This window comes from Phascolarctos cinereus, unplaced genomic scaffold (assembly GCF_003287225.1).
Source record: "Phascolarctos cinereus isolate Bilbo 61053 unplaced genomic scaffold, phaCin_HiC Scaffold_4;HRSCAF=312, whole genome shotgun sequence".
NCBI classification, from domain to species: Eukaryota; Metazoa; Chordata; class Mammalia; order Diprotodontia; family Phascolarctidae; genus Phascolarctos; species Phascolarctos cinereus.
Window position 1 is genome coordinate 34,796,471 of NW_027555847.1, and position 20,020 is coordinate 34,816,490.

Genomic DNA, 20,020 nt, shown 5'->3' on the forward strand with positions numbered 1-20,020 from the left:
ATACTTACAGCAATTCTTTTTGTAGTGGCAGAGAACTTTGAACCAAGAGAGGGGACATCATTTCAGAAAAAGGCTGAATAAATTATGATAATATGAATATGATAGAATACTGTTCTGATATAAGAAATATTGAAAAGGGTGATTTAAAAAAAACCTGGAGAGATTTGTATCTTTTTGTGTATATTTGTATAACTGATGCAGAATGAAGTAAGCAGAACCAGAAAAATAGTCTATACAATAGCAACATTGTAAGGATGAACACCTTTTTGAAACACTTTGAAGAGTACTCTGATCAACACAATGGCCAATTGTGATTACAACAGATTGAAGATGAAGCCTGCTCCCCACCTTCTGACACAGATGTGATGGGCTCATGGTGCAATATGAGATAGACATTTTTGGACATGGCCGATGTGGGAATTTGTTTGTTCGACTATGTAAAATTTTTACAAGGATTTTTCATATCTTAATTATTTTCCACCATTGGAGGGAAGAAGTGGGAAAGGGAGAAAATAAATGTTTGCTAACTGAAAAAAAAAGTAAAATTTAAAAATGCTACATAGAAAAGGAAGGAGTATAGAATATTAGTTGGCCCCCCGTGACAAATTTATTAAAGACAAAGATGCGAGCTACACAGGATGGGCAGAAAGACCTAGATTCAAAGCCTTCCTCTAATAGTATCTCTGTGACCATGTCAGCCTCTCTGAGCCTCACACAGTTTCCTTATTTGTAAAAAGTACATAATAATTATTGCATTCCCTCCCTCATAAGGTAATTGTGAGACTTAAATGAGATAGTAATATAGGCAAAATATTATGCACAATTTAAAATGGACACTTTAAAATACCATGTATTAACCTATCTGAGCTTCCGTTTTTCACGTGGTTTTTAGGAAAAATCCAGTGGGAAAAGATATGTTCCCCTATCTGCCGTTCCCTTTTTGGCCATTTTAGACACTGGGACCATAGAAGTCCTGTAGACCAACCTTGTTTTACAGTTTTGGAAACTGAGGCCCACAGAGGGGCAATGATTGGCCCAGTCATAAAGCTAGTTAGTGATGGAGTCAGGAGCAGAATGAAACTTTATGTTAGTGTTAGCTTACGTTCATTGTTTCATTCGGTCCTCACATCAACCTTGTGAGACGCTACGGGTGTCACATTCGTTTTACAAAGGGAGTGAGGAAACAAGTCCGGAGAGGCGGTGACTTCCACATTGGCCCACAGCTGGCCAGATGCCAGAGGTCTGAGTTGGGCCTCCGCCACTCCTGGCCCTGAGGCCAGTGTTCTTTCCCTCCCTCCACTGGTCTTCTGGCTGAGATATCGTGACCCCGTGATGCCCTTTCCGCTGTTGGATGTGCTATTGGATGGCTGAATTGAATTCTGATTGGATTGCCTCCCATCAGTCTGACCTGAAGGAGTCGAAAACTGCTTGTGAGCACCTTTTGTTGGGAATGAAAGAATAACCTGATGCTATAAATCATGAGAAAACCCACTTAACCTCAGTTTCCTCATCTGTAAAATGGGGACAGTTATAGAACTTCCCTTACAAAGTAGAGTGTTTGCTATATAAATGTGAATTTTTATAAAAGCAGATATTCTTAGCGTCATGAATTCATTGCTGAAAGACACCTCTGGACATCACTGAATCCAAACCCCTCATTTTCCAGATGGAAAATGGAAAAAGTAAGTTACTTGTCCACCATGATATAAGCAGGATTCAAATCCAGGTCCTCTGACTCCCAACTCCCCTGTCCCACGGTACCAGGTATTGTGCTTCTGTAAGAAAGCAAGCTGGAGGACTAAATCAACACATTCTTTCGGATGTGATGTGATGTGGTTCTTACTGTGTCCAGCTGACTGACATAATCCTTAAGGGAAGCAGTGGGGTAGAGTAGAAAGATGGCTGCATTTGGGGTCATAGGATCTGGGTTTGAATCTTAGCTCTGCCACTTATTAACTGTGTGATCTTGCTCAAGACACAGCCTCTCTGGCCATCAGTTGCCTCATCTGGAAATAAAGGAGTTGAATTAGGTGACCTATAAGGTGCTTTCGTCTCTAAATCTATGGTAGGATCAAATGAATTAATATTTGTAAAGCACTCGTGTGGTAGTTTGTCCTTCGTTCTCGAAGAGGACCATGACATCAGGGAGATAATGACATGACTTGCAATTGACTTTGATTTGAGTGAGGGAGGGCTGTGCAAAATCACCAGCCTCACTTTCTCCTCCTGAGCCATCTGGGTCCAGTGGCAAGATATAGGTCAGAACTACTGGAGGTGGCCCTGGATGAAGTGGGAGACCTTGGCCCTTTTAAGCAAAGGTCTTTCCAGGTTCTCATTTTGAGTGAGGCAATGCCCATTCAGTGAATAGTCCTCTTTAAGAAGTGAGTCAAGGAATGGCCCCTTTAATTTAAAAAAAAAATCAAACTGGGAGGGGAAGACCCTCAGGATTGCTAGCCAAAAGAGAAAGTTACTATTTATGTTCATTCGGAGCAGTGCCTCGAATATAGTAGGCACTTAATAAATACTTGTTCCTTTTAATCCTATGATAATTGCGGTGGATCCAGCATCCAGAGGTCTTTGGTTCAAATCCTTACTTACTACCTGGTGTGAATGTGAATAAATCACAACCTCATAGACTTAATTTCCTCCTGTATAAAATGGGGGAGGGGATTTAAATCTAGATGATCTTCCCTAGCCTGAAATCTGAGACCCTATGATGCTAATTCAGGGTGGTATGGCTAAGTATAGGAAATCTAGGGAGTAGGGGAGGGAAATATAATTAATTACCTGAAAGAGTCTAGGTGTGAATTTAGCTGGCAATGATTTTCCTTCCAGACTCGGCTGTGACAGTAGATGTGTTTCTTTCGGGCATTCAGTGCTTTTGGCCAAGTTCCAACTTCTTGTGGAAGGGGTGGGGAAAGCTTCGAACTTTCTTTGAAAAGTATACACTTGTGTCTCTTCCCTTCTCCCCACCTTGGAACCTAGTAGCAAAGAGGTGAAGCAGCTATCCAGATAGATTCATGGCCATGCTGGCATCTCAGTCCAGGTTGCTTTAAATGTGCTGTCAGTTTTACGGATGGATTAGAGTAATGGTTTCCTAGAATTGGGATTCTTTGGTGGAGAGATGAAGCTTGAGCTTTACTTGCCCCATCAAGGGGTCATTTAGCTCTTTAATTGTGCCAATTTGTCGAACTCTCTTTGTGCCTCACTGAGTATGTTCACAAACTTCTGTTGTCTTTTCCTTAATATCTAGGCAAAGTCCTTTCTCCTTTAACATTCTCATGCCCCACCCCCGTCCCCGTTTCAGTTCCATAATATTGTGCTTTTTCATCTTACTTGACATCTGGAAGCGGCTACATATTTCCATTTTTAATTGTTTACAGAGTGATCATCTCAGATTCAATTATTTCCAAGAGGAAAAAGGATGGTGAAAAGACTGAGAGCCGAACTGTGAATCCAGGAGTCATCTTTCACAGCATAGTTTTCATCTTGGAGGGATGGGTGTTCAGTGAAGTAACTGCAATGAGCCCTTTACACTTTTTTTTCAGATTTATTAAAATAATAGCAGTTAGCTAAGCTTTGCTCTGTGTCTTCTGAACGGGTTTTAATTAATTTACAATTTCTTTCTTTCTTTCTTTCTCTCTCTCTCTCTCTCTCTCTCTCTCTCTCTCTCTCTCTCTCTCTCTCTCTCTCTGTCTCTGTCTCTCTCCTTCAGTTATGACATTTAAAAAAAAAGCCCTCCTAAAATGCCCTGTCACTCGAACTTTTCTGAAGTCAGGAAGCACTGATTTTGATGTAAGATGCTTTAAGAATACTTTGCTGTTAATTGAAAGGATTTTTCCCCCAAGTATCACAGTCAGTGACTTGCCTGGAGAAGGTAATTAGTGCGATTATTCTCCAGTCCCGTTAGTTACAGCACAGAGGGTTTCTCTTGTTTTATCAAAAGGATCAGTCTCCCTGGGAATGTTTCAACCTGACAGGCTTTGAATAGTCAGATGATTTTTTTTTCTTCTCTTCTTTATTTATTTTTTTAAAAAATTTTTGTTTGATTGTTCTCAAAAAATAAAAACAAAAAAGGAAAGTATCCTCCTATGTAAAGAGACTTTAATTCAAGTCACATATTGAAGAGATCATTTTTTTTTGATCAGTGCCAAGATGTCTGTTGTTACCTAAATATGTGATGTTAAAAGGGTCAACAGTTTAGCTTGCTTATTTAATGTAATTTCCTGTATTCTGAGCAAAAAAAAAATAACAGTGGGAATGGTACTGGAGTTTGAGTTTGATGAGCTAGGTTTGAACCTGGGATTTGCCAGTTACTCCCTTTCAAACATCACTTGATCGAACCTGACTTCAGTTTCCTACTCTGTAAAATGTGGGAATTGGACTAGATGACCTCTTAGGTCCCTTCCATCCGTAAAACTAGAATCACGTGACCTAGATGAAAAAAGATGAAATGGTTTACAAGGTTTCCTGGTAGGTCTTTGGAACAAAGTGTGGAAAACTGAGCTACTAAAGTAGTCTGTTGTGGGAAAAACACTAAATTTAGAATAAGATCTAGGTTCAAATCCATGCTCTCCAAATAACTACCCATGGGATTTGGGGCAAAATGATGATGATGATGATGATGATGATGACGACAATATAATGTAATTTCCTTAAAGGAATTTGGCTCATAGGTACTCAGTTTCTAATTGATTAGTAATTAATTGATAATGATGATGATAAATAGATGTTTTATCTACCTGTACCACAGGAAATTCCATATAAAAGAATGATAATAGTATAACAATTTGTTTAGGACTATTTCTATCTGGATTCCATTGAAAAATGTCAAGATAAGAATAAGAATACTAGTTCACATTTATATTTTACTTTGTTTTGCTGACTTCTTTTCCTGTATTATCTCATTTGATCCTTACTGCCTTGTGTGGTGACTGCTATCACCCTCCTCATTTTAAATAGGAGGAAAATGAGACTTAGGGGGAATTTCAAGTCAGGTTTTCCTGACTACGTATGGGACATTCCCTCTATCCCCTTTGCCACATTACTTCTCTGGGTCTCGGCTCTCCTAGACTCCATGAACTTTAAGATTCTTTCTTCTCCAAATCCTATGATTCCACACAATAAGCAGATGCTGAACCCAGTAACCAGCTCTCAATGTTATGATCCCTTAGTTATCAGAACTATTGTTTGGTAGTAGGACTTTGTTTCTTCAGCCTCTGCCCCGAAGGTGACATTGGTAATTGAAGTGATTCCTGTATATTCATAAATTTGTTTCTAAGGATATGAAAAAGGAGAGAAATGCTTTTAAATACTGTCTTTATTCTATACTTGGTAGTGCCTGAAGGCCCTTGTTGTTAGAGTATAGGGAATAGGTTCAGTAGGTGCTGAATAGGGGAATTTCCTAAGCTCCTACTTTGTCTCTTCTGTGCAGGGGTTTCAGGGTGAAAGGTTTAGAGTTCAAGGAGATGTCTCTTGGGTTGGAAGACTTTAAGACTGAGCTTTTTTTTTTTTTTTGCTATCAATTACACAGGATTACTCTAGAGAGAAGCTGGAAACTTTTCTGCATTCTTCCTAGCTACATTAAAACTGGGAGGAGAGTTAGAGCTAATCACTATGAACTCTTCCCTCGAAGGGTGACTCTGTGTGTGTCCCTCCCTGTTCAAAAGGGCTTTTGCAGTCCAATTTGCAAAATCATTGCACTGTGTGCATTTCCAAAGGACAAAAGAGCTGGACAGCTCTTTTTCTACATGACCTCAAATGGAGCAGCCAGATAAAGTCTCAGGGGGAGCATGGTATAGGGGATAGAGTACTGAACTTGGAGAGAGGAGGGAGGAAGACTTCAAGTCTTATCCCAGATGTGTGACCTTGGGCAACTCACTCTTTGGGCCTCAATTTCTTCATCTGTAAAATGACAAGATTGGACTTGATGACTTTTAAGATTCCTTCCAGTCTTGTTAAATCTATGATTCTATGATCCTCTCACAATTTGCACAGCTTGGTCCGAGTACACTGACTGAGCTCGCCTTAGGAATGTTATTCTCCAGTTAAGTCCAAGGTGCTGCATTTTCTAGATTGTAAAGGACCCACAGGGACTTCGTTATCGACCAAACTAATTTATGATCTATTTGGCTCATCAATAACAGATCAAGATAGAACCAGAACCATATTAATTCATATCAAATAAACATTAATTGTTTATTCTAGCCCTTGTGTTAAGCTCTGGAGATACAAAAAAAAAATGAAAAAAATCCATGCCCCCAAGGACTTTACATTTTACTTGGGGTTATGGAAATGAAGGCTCTTTCCATTGTACCCGGAGGAGTGCCAAGTTGAAGGAAGGAATGGTAAGAAAGTCAGTTTGGCTTGAACTGAGAACACTTTGCATATGGACTCAAAACCTGCCCTACCACCCCCACACCAAAACCCACATGCTTACACCATCATTACCATTAAGGAAGCTATTAAACTGATTAAAATGTACCCCGTTGACACAACCTATGTCAACAGTGCAGGATTTTGTCATCTCTGAGGAGTGTCCTGATTTCAGTATGCAAATTATCTAGTATGTCAGGAATTTAATACTCTAGTGATTCACCTGTGGGATAAGGGGATGACGAGCCTTGCACCTAGCTCTATTTAAGAATTCAGTTTTTGTCAAGTTCAGATTTTTCCCCTGCCAAGTGCTGTTTCTGTTAAATTTACACCTGCCTTTAGAATGAAAGGATTGAAAAGCGGAATTCATTCATTGTTAGATATACATGAACTTTAATATTTTAGGGGTAAAATGAAATAAAAAATTGATCTATGCTGGAGAATTAGGGATATTCCTTTCTTTATCCATGGTTTTAGAGAAGAGATTAGGCAGCAGAGATGACCTAGTAGTACAGTGGGAGAGAACAATGGCTTTGTAAGTCTAAAGACCCAGGTTCAAAGCCTGCTTCTGCTCTTCTCTACCTGTGTGACCTTGAGCATGTCTTTGAGCCTCTATTTCTCCATCTGTGAAACAGGGCCACTAGGTGGTTGCAATGGATAGAATGCTGGACTTGAAGTCAGGAAAACCTGAGTTAACATCCTGCCTCAGGTGCTATCTGTATGTGTCTGTCAAATCACTTAATCTTTGTCTGCCTCAGTTTCCTCTCCTTTGAAATGAGGGTAATAATATCACCTACCTCTCTGGGTTGTAGTATCAACTGGGATGTTATGTAAAATACTTTGCAAACCCCAAAGTATTGTTTAAATGCTAGCCATTATTATTAAAATGTGAGATTTGGATTAAATGATCTCTAAGGTTTATTCTCACTCTTCATCTGTACTCCAATAATCCAATGCAATGAACATTTATTAAGTGCCTACTATGTGCCAGGAACTGTGATAAATGCTGGATCCCATGTGTCTAGATCTTTGGGTAATTTGCAGGAGGAAACTGTGGCTAACAGAGAGTTAGAAGTGAGCTGCGTAGGGAGAATGCTCACTGCTGATGACATTGGCAAGCGATGTCTAAGAGCCACTCAGACATAATAAAATGAAAAAAAAAGAGAAATAATAGAATGAAATTAAAGCTGTACAAAGAACAACTAGATTGGCATTCTTCCCTCTTATCTTTCACCCCAAAGGCAGCTCTACACTGCTAGAGCATGCTAAGTAAGGTTTTGACTTCCCCAATACAGACCCACTTCTCTTCATTAATTGGTGCTAACTACATGTTCAAAAATGCATCTTTTTCCAATATCATGACATTTTAAGGAAAAATTCAGAAAATTAATTTCATATTTCCCCCCCAAAGTATTAGTTGCCACTATTGCCTAAAGATACCTTCATGGAATTTGGATAATGATTTAATCATGGTGCAGGGAGTCAGTTTTAAAACCAGAAGATCAAGCAGCCTATATTTAAGGGTGAAAGAACTAAATGTGTAAAAATAATAATCCCTTAAGAAGCCCTATTTCCTGTCACCACATATGGCAGTATTATATTTACTGTTAATGTGTAGTGTTTGGTATAAAATTGTTAAAAAACAACACACGTTTAAGCCGCATAATAAAAATGCTTGGATGTAATCAAGTTAACTTATTTTAATTCAACTACTAATGACTAAAATCCGATCAGCTCTTGAATTCCAATTATGTTGAGTACCATTTTGTTACTGATTATATTTGCAAAAGTTAATTTCATAGTTTGGTATAATTTCAGCTAACACCACCCCTCTACCCCCCAATGCAAAAGAGGTGTTTCATTAGGGAATTCACTGTTCTCTTTTGGCTCCCCCACAGCAGTTCCACGGAGCATCCTGGGGCTTCCAAGCCTCCGCTAAGCTCCTCTAGTATGACATCACGGATTTTGCTACGCCAGCAGCTCATGCGTGAGCAGATGCAGGAGCAAGAGCGCCGGGAGCAGCAACAGAAGCAGCAGGCTGCTCAGTTCATGCAACAGAGAGTCCCCGTGAGTCAGACACCAGCTATTAACGTCAGTGTCCCCCCTAGTCTTCCCCCTGCCACCCAGGTGCCAATGGAAGTCCTTAAGGTATGTTGAGTATCACTTTTTTCCCTCTTAAACCCACTGATCTGGTCTGACTTCTTCCCTTTACTTTGAAGGGGCTGTCAAAAACTCTGATGAACTTTGATTTCCCGTAGTCATGAGTATACCTGGATGTAATATTAGGGTTGTCACCTTTCCTCATGCCTGTAGCTATCTAGTATCTATCATTTCTGTGATCTAAATTTGGCCATCTATTTGAGTGTTGATTAATGAATGTAATTTGAACACAGGCTTAAAATTCATATATTATTGACTCCTTCCCTCCCCATTATGTGTTGTCTTTTGCTAAGTCTATTTTATTTAGCATTGTCGCATTTTAAGCCATATTTGGGGCAGCTAAATGCATCACATACAGAACATAGTAAGGACTCCTTAAGAAACACTAGACAGTTACAGGAAATACCAGAGAAACTGTCAATATTCAATTTTAAGTGTTGAGGAGGAATTACTTTATTGAAATTAGAATTTCTTGTTATTTGAATTATTGTTTATTGAAATGATTACTTTGGGGAAGTTTTGAAACCTGGAATGTGCCCAAAGTATCTCTCTTAAGCTATTTAAAAACAAAAACCTTCCAAATTATTTTCACTTCTGTTCTTTGCATCTGATTATTAGTAATCAATGCTTGTGGTTTTGTTTTTTTAATCAAATCTAACTTCTCTATAAATTCTTCTCAGTTTTAAATTGGGAGGGTTTTTTTTTTAAGCCGTCATAATCCTTTTACTCAAAGGAGTTGATTGGTTTTGGTTGCTTTTGATTTCTTGTTAGACAAGAAGCTGCAGGGGCTTGCTGGTGTCTTTCTGTCAGGGGACAGAGAGCTTCCTAATTACCAGAGAAAATTGTAGCTGGCCTAACAATAGACTTTGGTTCACACATGGGAAGTCCAGAGAAAGTCACATAGAAAAATGCGCTTTGTTAAAAGATGTGCATTTGTGGTCCTTTGAACAAGGAATGCAACACAAAAGAAAAAGCCAAAAATACTGGCCTCCCAATTGGATCCTGCCCACTCGTCAAACCCCCTTCTTCCCTGGGAGGGGTGGCGTGGGAGGGAGTGACATATATTGCCATCCCCTAAACAGGTTAACTTTTCACATTGGTTATTCGTTGTTGGCACTTAACAAAGCACTTCGGCCATGCAGCATCTTACTCTTAAAACACGTGTAACAGGAAGAGATGATGGCTTCCCTGAGAGAACTGGGGATATGCCACTTCTTGAATATTATACTATGAAACTTATTAGCAATGACTGCCACTTCAGATAAGCAAGATGATGATACCATTGAACAGTTAAAATGTTACTCAGTAGGTTCTTTAAAGGTTCTTTTTTGAAATAAAGGAATCCAAGCCTTTAAAAATAATCAGCCTTGGTGAAAGAGGAATCAACTGAGATAACTTGATAATGCCAGAGTTAAAATAAATGGTGCCTTGAAATCATAGTTTCTCATGGTTTAGCACTTTTAAAAATTAGTGTACTACTGCTAATGGATTCATTATCTTTTTTTATTTGTTTTGTTTTTTACTTAATTATGATTTAGGATGGGCAAACTGAATCTCATCTTGGTTAAATTAAAATGAGTAATCTTACCACTGCATTGATTTATTTTCTATTAATCACTAAGTAGAATTAATATTGCTTACTATGTAAATTATTTGCACCTTGAGGACTTGTATGGAAGTTGTGGGAAAAGTATGTTTATTTTCTCCACACAGTAGTTGCTGGCTTTTTCTTCAGTGGCCATCGACGCAAGGTTTTAGAAGATATTTATAGTAGCACACTGGTAGCGTCATACACATAATAACAACAGAAGTTAATATTGGTATTGATTGCATGCTGATTGGAATCAACATCACTTTAAGAAAGTGGTATGTGGTGGGAGTATTAGAGGAACACATTACAACCACATGCAATGTCCATGCATAGAAATACATGCCGTTGTGAAAAGGATTATGCTGATCATCGCTTTGAACAGCACTCGGCTCTTTTCTTGGTGTGTTCCTATTTCCTGTTCATATCTCTGTCTTTAGCGCCAATAAAGAACATAGATCCTTTGTGACAAAAGGTCAGAAGTTAAAATACAAATATATTATTTGAACTGTGAGGCGGAAGTCTTCAAATGAGTGTTCAGTAAGGATCTGTTTTGTATTTGATGTCCTTTATACCCAGAGTTTGCATTTTATATTTCAGTTATAAGAACTAATGAACTAGCTCATAAAGCTAGAAAGACAAATGACCACTCTTCAGAACAGTATCTAATCTAGTTTCGGTATTTATCAAGGCAGGATGTATTACGCACAAGTTAAACAGTCAAACAGAAAAATATCGAAACTTTTTAGATATTGTCCTGAGAGGCTAACATCTTAAAGCGGTGTATCTTTTATGGAAGTTTTCTTCAAATCGCACCCAGGGATTTTACAAATTCTTATGTTTTAGTAGGATTTTTTTTAGGGGGGCATGAATTACAATCTATGCCAATGAAACGATACTGTAAATATTGTTTTTTTTTAAATGAAGAGAACTCAAATGCATTAAGTTGTTTATTTTTTTCACGTCATGGCTCTATGGCTATGGTTTCATGCAAATATGCTACCATTGTTAATGTTTGAAAAATTATTATGCATCATTTTTAGATTATTTTAATGTAAGCAGAATTGTAGAAAAAAGATAGCAGTGCTATTATTGATTGTCTAATCTCAATGGCCAGTATCAGGTATTTTATATAATATAATTGAATACAGTCAGAGTGGTTTTCTCAAACCAACAGGGCTCCATCTATCTATCTATCTATCTATCTATCTATCTATCTATCTATCTATCTATCTACCTATCTATTGTTTCTTTTGTTTTTACAAAGGACAACTAAATTTTCTTCTTCCTAAAAATTTGTACATCACCTTCTCAATAGAAACTTATATGAATATTTAGCTGTAACAGAAGCCAAGTTGAATTCTTCATCTCAAAATTGTTACTACGAAGTACAATGGAAAGATGATTAGGTCCAAATCTTGTGAAGAACACGTCAGATTATGAATGTTTTTGCTATAAAGAGATAGTCGCTGGGTTAGAAAATACGTAATGCTTATCTCATCCATATTCCTCTCTTAGGAAAGACTAGACCCAAGCCATCCTCTTGTGTCATAGAGAAAAGAGCCTTGGGGATCTGTGTTCTCAGACTGATTCTCCCACTAATTAGCTTGGTAACCTTGAGCTAGGCCTGGAGCCCCTATGGGGTTTAGTTTCCTGATCTGCAAAATGTGGTTAGATTAAAATATCTCTGAGGTCCTTTATAGGTTTTAACATATTTTTGGGAAAATGCTTTGAAAACTTGAAAGTATTATATCCATTTTAGTTATTATTGAGACTTCAAGAACTTTGACATCTTTTATTACATATTGTATAAAACCTTGAAACCTAGTGTCTGGAGCCTACAAATCAGAAATGAGAACTTTTCTATCCTTGTTCAGCCTCTGAGTTTATACATAACTTATCTGCATCAGCCTAAGTTGATACTATTTATTAGCTGACATTTAATAATGGATTTTATTTATTCATTATATTGATTCTTCATTTTCATGCTGGAAGAAACTGATATTACTGCCTGTTTCCTGAATGGTAGTCTCGTTTTTTTCAGCTTTCTTTAGAACTGCTTGATCTAGCCAGAAATACTCTCTGTAGGATGTTTCTCTGTTGCCATTGTTAAAAAAAAATTAACTTTCCTGGTTAGTTAGGCAGGGTACTTTGTAGGCTCATGTGTTATTATTATTATTATTTGCATTTGCAGAATACATTTAAAATGGAAAAGATTTTTCTCAAAGACAGCTTACTTTTCAATCCCCCTGGAGTTTTGACTTTGCTTTGGCATTTAAATTCCCTTCCAGGTTTGATCTATTATCCTATCATCCTGTCAGTTTGAAAGTTCTTAGCTTGGGGTTCCTGAACGTTTTTTTTAAATTTAATTAATTTTAATGCAATTGTTTTCTTTTGTTATTCTCTATGTTTGTTTATGCATTTTATAATGTTATTCTGAAAAGGGGTCCATAGGTTTCACTAGATCACAAAAAGGGTCCATGACCAAACAAACTGAAGAGCTCCTGTTTTAAACAAAGACAAATGCAAACTCACCCAGGGAAGAATTTTCAGATCTTGGATTCAAGGGTAGCAAGGATCGCCCAGTGAAGTTCAGTCACTCTCCTCCCCACACCCATCTTTCAGTTGTGTCCTCTGTCCCATCTCTGGATCTTCGGTTGATCACAGAAAGCACCTGCTTCCTCCATGAGCCTAGATCATCAGCCTCTGCATTGCCACCTCATGCCCAGCCAACCACCTCACAACAAGAATATAGTTCTTTCTTTTGGAGTTTCTTTGCTACCACTAATACTTTATGTATCAGTTTAAAAAGTTATATTTATCTATTTGTCATAGATTCAAAGTAGTAAATGGTGTATGGGGGAATTTTTTTATATCATTTCTGCTGATCCTAGGACTAGATAAAGAAAATCTTGATCTTGATAGTACAGCTGAAGTTCAGCGTTCATAAAATAAGGAAGCAAATATATCTGTATAGTCCTGTACAATGGTGAAAAAAAATATTTCTTATGAGATTTCTGAATGTAGCAAAATTTGACCCATAGTCTAGGTGACTTTGGAGGAACTGAGTGAAAGTAAACCCCTTTTGAAGCACCAACATCCTCCGTTCTCTCAAGACCACATTATATGTGTACTGTACTCATCAGGGAGTAGGCAAGGGGCATCCAAATTTTCTTGCATTCTGTAGTGAGAGCTCCCTTTGCTTTTGGATAAAATTCTGAAACAGAAAGGAGAGAGACAGAGAGACAGAGAGAGAGAGAAGAGTAAACAAACTTTTGTTAAGTGTTTACTATGTATAAGTATTGCATATAAAAACAAGAAGGCCAAATGATACCTACTCACAAGGAGCTAATATTCTAAGAGGAGACGATTTAATGTAATGGGGAACCTGTTTGAGTCAAGATGGAACAGCAGTTAACAGGCTTTGTTTTCATGGAGTAAATGTCCAAACTCCAGTTTGGTTTTTTTCCCCCTCTGCTTATAACTGCAGCTCAGACTCAGGAAATGGAGTATTTCTTAAGGTCTTATATAATTTACACTGTAGTGCTAGGTAAATATAGTTGATGTTTAATGCATAATTGATTGATTTTTAAATGTTATCTACTGTCTCAGTTCCCTATGTTTTTTAACCTTCCACTTTGATTTGCTATATTGATATGGACTTACAGTTATTTAGTTAGATGTTGTTTCAAAAGTGTTATTTCCATATTTTTAGTCTGTCTTTAAAAAGCATATATACAAAGAATAAACAATTCAAAAATCTGTGCAGTGTTGTACTGGTCAAACAGCCAACTAACTGAGATTTTGGGGGGAAATAATAAATGAGTGCACGGGTTTATTTTATAAAACTACTCAGAAACAACAGACCAAAGTGAAAATAGTAGACTGAGTTTTGTATGACCAAAAGACATATTTTATATGTCTAGCTGTCTTGGCCAGTAGGGGAATGGCTTCTAGATTCTGCACAGTTTCAATTTGATTGGTCATTGAGGGATATGGAATCTGGGGCCATGTAAGAGTGTGAAGAAAGAACTTCTAAGTCCCCTCAGACTTAGCTCCTTCAATCACAGGTAGAGTCAAAAGCATCTAGTCTAGCCCTCTTGGAACTTCACCTGGTCCTTCCATTCTTGTTTGCTACTACAAAAGAAGGCCATATTCGTAGGCCTGCTTTATTTTAATTTCCATAATATTTACATTTCCCTTGGTGGAGCAACTAGAGATACTTGGAAGTACAGGCTTTAGCTCAACGCTCTTGACCTTTTTGTGTTAAAAACTCCTTTGGCAGCCTCTTGAAGTCTATGGAATCTGTCTCAGAATAATGTTTTTAGATGTATAAAATATATGGGATTTGAAAGGAAATCAATTACATTAATAACAAACAGACAAACCAAGGCCAGAGAATTCCGGTTTAGAATCTCTGTTTTAAGGGGTGGCAGGCTAGAATGAAATGAAAGAAAACTAGAGTCCAGCTATCATTAGTGAATTTTTAGTAGTAAAATCACTAAGGGTAAATGACTGTCCTTTGAAATTTCCTGTTTCTCCCCTGTGCCAGTTGGAACACTTATCCCTATGGAAACACATGTAATGCTTGCACCTCAGACAAGTCTACAGATCATGCTTTGAGATCTCCCCCTTATCATGCTGAGCATGGCTATGTTGTACTGAAATCATGGATTCAAAAGAATCTAGAGGGCTAAATTCCGAGAAAAGGCAGAAGGAGTCACACTTTCAAAAAGAAATCAAGACTGAGGACCCCAGGCCCTGTCCAAAAAAATTCTTATAATGACTGGTATAAATGGAGCAGAAAAACAAACTCCTGGCTAATTTTTTTTCCTCAAATAAGCTTGAGAGACAGAAGTAAAAGAAAAAGAAAACTCATATCTTAACTGACACGTATCTTGAGAATTTAAATCAGTTGGCCATTCTTATCAGAATACCTCAAGTCCCTCCTTGTGCTCTGCCAGAAAGACCCTCTGAAATGTCAGATGAAAAATAACGAATGTGGTTTAACAGATTCAGAGAACTGTGCTATCAAACTATTAGCTACTAGGAAAGCTTTTGAGAAGCTAGGAATTTTAATGTTTTAGAACATCCTCTATTACTAGTCAAATGCTTTTTTACCACAGAATTCTCTTTGGAACCTTCCCCTCCTTCCACATCTCCCGCAGAATGTATTTATCTGAAATAATTTCTCTTCCAGAATTCCCAATAACATAGCCATAAAATGGGTATTTGTTTAATATAGCCTTGGAAATAATTATGAACAATTTAGAAATCCAAACAAATCCTCCTTACCTCTACCCCCCACCCCCACCCCGGGCAATTGCCCAATCAAAGAGAATGGAAGCAGATTGCTTTCTTCGAGCAAGTTAAAGCTGATTTCCTGTGCATTCCATAGGGTTGGTTGTTTAATAATATAGCCCAGTTTGAGAGGAAAATACTGTATAATTCTATATAATTTTAAATGATTACTAAAAGAAAGCTTTCTATCTAAAAACCTATTAAAATTTCTTATATTAACTTTTTAAAATTTAAATTTTTTAAAATTAAAAAATTTTTAACCAACAGTTCTTACTTTTTGGTTCATATTTTGAATAGACAACTCTAGCATCTTTTATATTGAGATACTGAAGAGTCTTTCTGGTTGGCTTTTGTATGAGATTCAATAGTATGGCTATTTCCTCAAGTTTGCAGACTGCCATCCATTCTCACTTTCTTATGCTGTGAGATGCTTAACTGTGTTCTCCCACAGCTCTTCCATGTTGATTCTACTCTGTGTTCTTGAGGCCTTACCCTGGATCTCTGGTCAATATTAATGGAGCACATACTTGTCTATAGCTTTTCCTTAATTTTCATTATATAACCACCTCCTGTCTTTTGTCGATCCTATTTATATTTGATAATACTGCCACTTTTTACTTTTTGTCTACTACTGCTTTTGTATGAGTCTTTATTGATGCCAGGTTGCAGGAATTTTATGCCAACCATGCATCTTTCCATCGTCCCTTAGACATCCTTAGAGGCAATATAATGTAATGATTAGAATAATGGATTTGAGGTTAGAAAGACATAGGTTCAAATCTTACTTCTAACACTTTCTAGCTGTGTTATACTTGAAAGTCACTTACCCTCTCTGACTCTCAGTTTCCTTCTCTGTAAAACAAGAAGGTTTGACCTGAGTTCCTCTAAGGAACTTTTATTTTAATCTAAATTTATGATCCTATGACCTTAAGGTGTTCTTTTACTTGTAGTCATATAGCAATACAGAAAGAATATTGATCTTAGAAAGATGGTCCTTAATTTCAGGGAGAAATTTGGAGGTCATCAAATCACCATATAGTTCTCCAAAGGCAATCTACCCTACTTTCCTCCTCACATTTAATCCTAGAACCAGCCTACTGTTTATCCATAGTGGCTGTCCAAGATATATGTACAAATGGATCCATTCTACAGGTTGTTCACTGAGGCTCTCAGTGTACTCATGAAGTTTCTCAAGATACTCCATAAATGAGGTGGAGAAAGAGACTTAACCTTTAAGGAGAGCTTTGAGTTTTCCATCTTTTCATTTGGCTTTATAGGAGAAGAACAGGAGATAGCATCCTTGTTGGGCTTGATGTAAAAAGAAAAACAAAATAAGCAGGATGTAGCAGTACACACCTGTAATCCTGCTATGAGGGAAGTCTGGGAGGGTTGGTGGATCTCTTGCACTCTGGAGTCTTGAGCTACAGTAGGTTTGAAGCCAATTGAGTATCTGCACTGACTGGCACCAATATGGTGAGCCCAATATGGCATCGGTATAGTGAGAGCAAAATGGAAAGGGACAGGAGAGGGGAGATACCAGGTTGTCTATGGAGAGGCAAACCTGCCCCAATTGGCAGTGAAGCGGCTCACAACATGAAGCTGATCACCAGTAGGATTGAGCCCTAGTGGTTTTTGCACTTCCAGCCTGTGTGAGATAGGGAGACCCCGTGTGCAAATAAAAAATTAAAATAAACCCCCCTAAAATGGCTGTTTTTTTCTAGACTAAGGAGATGTGGTTTGCATTTTGACAAAATTCTAAAACAATTAAGTGGTTTTGCCCAAGTTGATGAAGTCATGGGAAGAATCCTGGATCTTGCCTTTGAATGTGTGTCTCTATTCTCTTCTGGTCATATTAGCATGAATCTGGAGGAAGTTTTAGTCCTTGACCACAACACAGAACTTCTGCAGAGTTCAGAATTTGCTTGTGAAGACAGTAGCTTATCACGCTTGACTTGCGGGTGTGCTCCTCTTCACAGCAGCAAAATAACACCAACTCCAACCTGAGCTTATGAAACAGATCAATCAAACTAATGTTAATAATGGGACAAATGAAACTCAGTGGTAGTTAATCATATTACAAGTTGATCCCTTACTTCACAAAAAGGGTCATTGCTGGTTTCCCTTTAATAGCGAGTGCCCTCGGTGTGTTTAAAATAAGATGACATTTTCAGAAGCCTCATTTGCACTCAACTTTTCAAGAATGCATTTCTTGTGTCAAGTGAGACACATCTGTATAATGGACATTATTCTTAATACTTTTCACCAGAGGCAAGATGGTGGGGGTAAAGATCTTGACATTTAAAAAGGCGTAAAAGTATTTGCAGTCACCAGACTGCTGTTGATTTCACAGTTGTTGAATGGCCAGAACTTTAAATGCAAAGTTTGGAGTTTATACTCTGTTGCTCTTTAGCTGTAATATGAGTCTGCTTCTCTCTTGTATGTCCATTTTGGAGCCATCCTAATTTAGGAGTTGGGACTGGGACCTGTATGTGTAACAGCGACTGGAACAGAAGTAACAACCCAGAGAGAGAGACATTCCTGCCATTCGGGAGAGGCTTAAGTATGGTCTTTTTGGCCAGATTACAAATATGTATCATTTTGCCAAGCAGTGCTTGGCAGGTTCGACCTGTCTGATGGTGACAAGATTAGCTTTGGTTTGCCTAGTGCAGTTGTAAAAATTAGATTAATAAGTACCAGGCAGAGAGCCCTTTACTTTTTAGAAAAGAAATCTTACCTTGAGTGATTTTGTCTGTCTTGATTGGGGCCTTAATTAGCCACATGTTCTCCTACCTCCTGGGAAATAAGTAAGGGATAAATTTGGGGATCAGGACGTAGACGTACATAGACTTTACCCCACACCGTTCGGTAATTCATCAAGGAATGTTGGTAATTAGTCCTGCCTCTTTCAGCTCTTGGCTCATTTCATGAAACTAGTTGGTTTTAAAATAATGCCTGCTGGTTCATTAGCAACAGGTTTCAAGTTTGTAACTTGGCTCTTAAACAAAACCAAGATTGTGTGGTGATTGTAGCTCGCTCCTGATGTTTGTGCGTTTTTACAGATCGTGAAGGACTGTCTCTGGTTCCCCATTAACTTCGTGACCTACTGCATTTTCTTTTATCACCATTTACTTTCTATAGGGCTAGCTTTTGTCTTCTCAGTCAAGGGGAGGAGGGAGTAAAGTCAAGTCCACCCCGTTGAGGATTCTGTATGTGCGGTGCTTGTCAAACTGTATTGGCTTAGGGTGATTTGATGGAATTTAATTGGAATGCTTAGAATAGTAACCGGACTGCTGGGGGTGATGGCCTCTTGGTTTTTTTTCTTGCATTGTTAAACATTCGAGAATATTCGTAAAGGCCATGTTAGTCCTAAAGAGTTGAATACCCAACCAGCTCATGACTTTGAGGTTGTGATCTTTCTATCTAAACACCAAGTTAAAGTTTACTTTAGATGCCCGATTTCCATTGATGCCAGTTGGCATGTCTCATGGTGCTCTGAAAAATGCCTCTAGCCAAATCTGTTTTCTCCTCCAACCCATCCCCATCTCCTTGGAACAGAAGTGCTGCGAATTGGTGATCATCATTTCAGTTTAAGAACTCCTTTCCTGGATGAAGAAGTCTTAGTACATTTTTGGAAAGAAATTCCTGCCTTTAAAAAAATTCCACATAATTGAACCAGATAAGTTCTTTATCAGGCCTCACTTCACTCTGCTCTGCTCTTTATCTTCTACATTGCAGCCAAACTGGACCACTGGCCCTTCCTGCTCACCCCTCCTCACCCTTGGTGGTGCCCCCTTCTTAGATTTCCTTCCACTTACACTGTATGCGTGTTTGTTGTATCTGTGTGTACGCATCCCCCCGTCAGAGTGCAGATTCACTGAGGGTGAGGGTGTTGTTTTCCACCTTTCCTCCCCCAGCATTTGGCTTACAGTAGGTGCCCGATAAGTATTTGTTGCACCATAGCCTTATGTTTTCCAGTTGGTACACTGGCTTCCCTGTCATTCGCTTTCCTACCCAGATATACTTGGTCTCATTTATTTACCATGACTGACCTGTGACTGGATGTTCCTGTGATCTAGCTGAAATATATTACCTGTATAACGGGTGTTTTCACTTCTCCAAGTCAACATGTCTTGAGGGAGCTGAAGCCCCAGCAGTTCCTGACGGCAGAGAAGCGGGGGCTGTTTGATTCGAACTTTGCCTCCTTCACCCTAGAGAGTGGTAGCGGCACTGATTACAGTACCCTTGTTAGTCCTCGAACTTGAAAAGGATGCTATTTAAAGCCTGCAGATTTCACACGAACACAGCGCTTGGCTGCTACTCCGATGATACCCGGATGCGTTAGGTGCATTTATTCGAATAAGCATTTCCTCAATGTTGTCTCATCTCTTGTGCAGATAAAGAAGCTGAGATTTGAAAAGACTGACCAAACGGCTGCTCACTGGCGATCCAGACCCAGTAGTAACTATATAAACTTAGGCGTGTTAGACAGCAGCCGGACTTCACAGATTCAGGACGCCGAACTCCAAGTCATTTAAGAGGAGAATGAATTGTGAGAGGTGTTTCTTAGTGGCTGCTTTCAGGACTGATGAAACAATT

The 20,020-nt window shown here is 38.4% G+C and overlaps 1 protein-coding gene across 10 annotated transcripts in view; it reads left to right on the forward strand.

The window, feature by feature from the left end:
* The window catches only part of MITF (melanocyte inducing transcription factor), a 273,400-nt gene that overhangs the window by 161,023 nt on the left and 92,357 nt on the right, over nt 1-20,020 (forward strand). For 7 of the 10 annotated variants that reach the window (XM_021007556.2, XM_021007553.2, XM_078152144.1 and 4 more), the window contains one exon: nt 8,274-8,523. The exons of 1 other annotated variant lie outside the window; for it this stretch is intronic. In XM_021007556.2, coding sequence (XP_020863215.1) covers nt 8,274-8,523 — 250 coding nt within the window. The remainder of the gene's footprint in view (nt 1-8,273; nt 8,524-20,020) is intronic. 2 more of the 10 variants (XM_021007554.2, XM_078152143.1) reach the window with 1 other exon arrangement.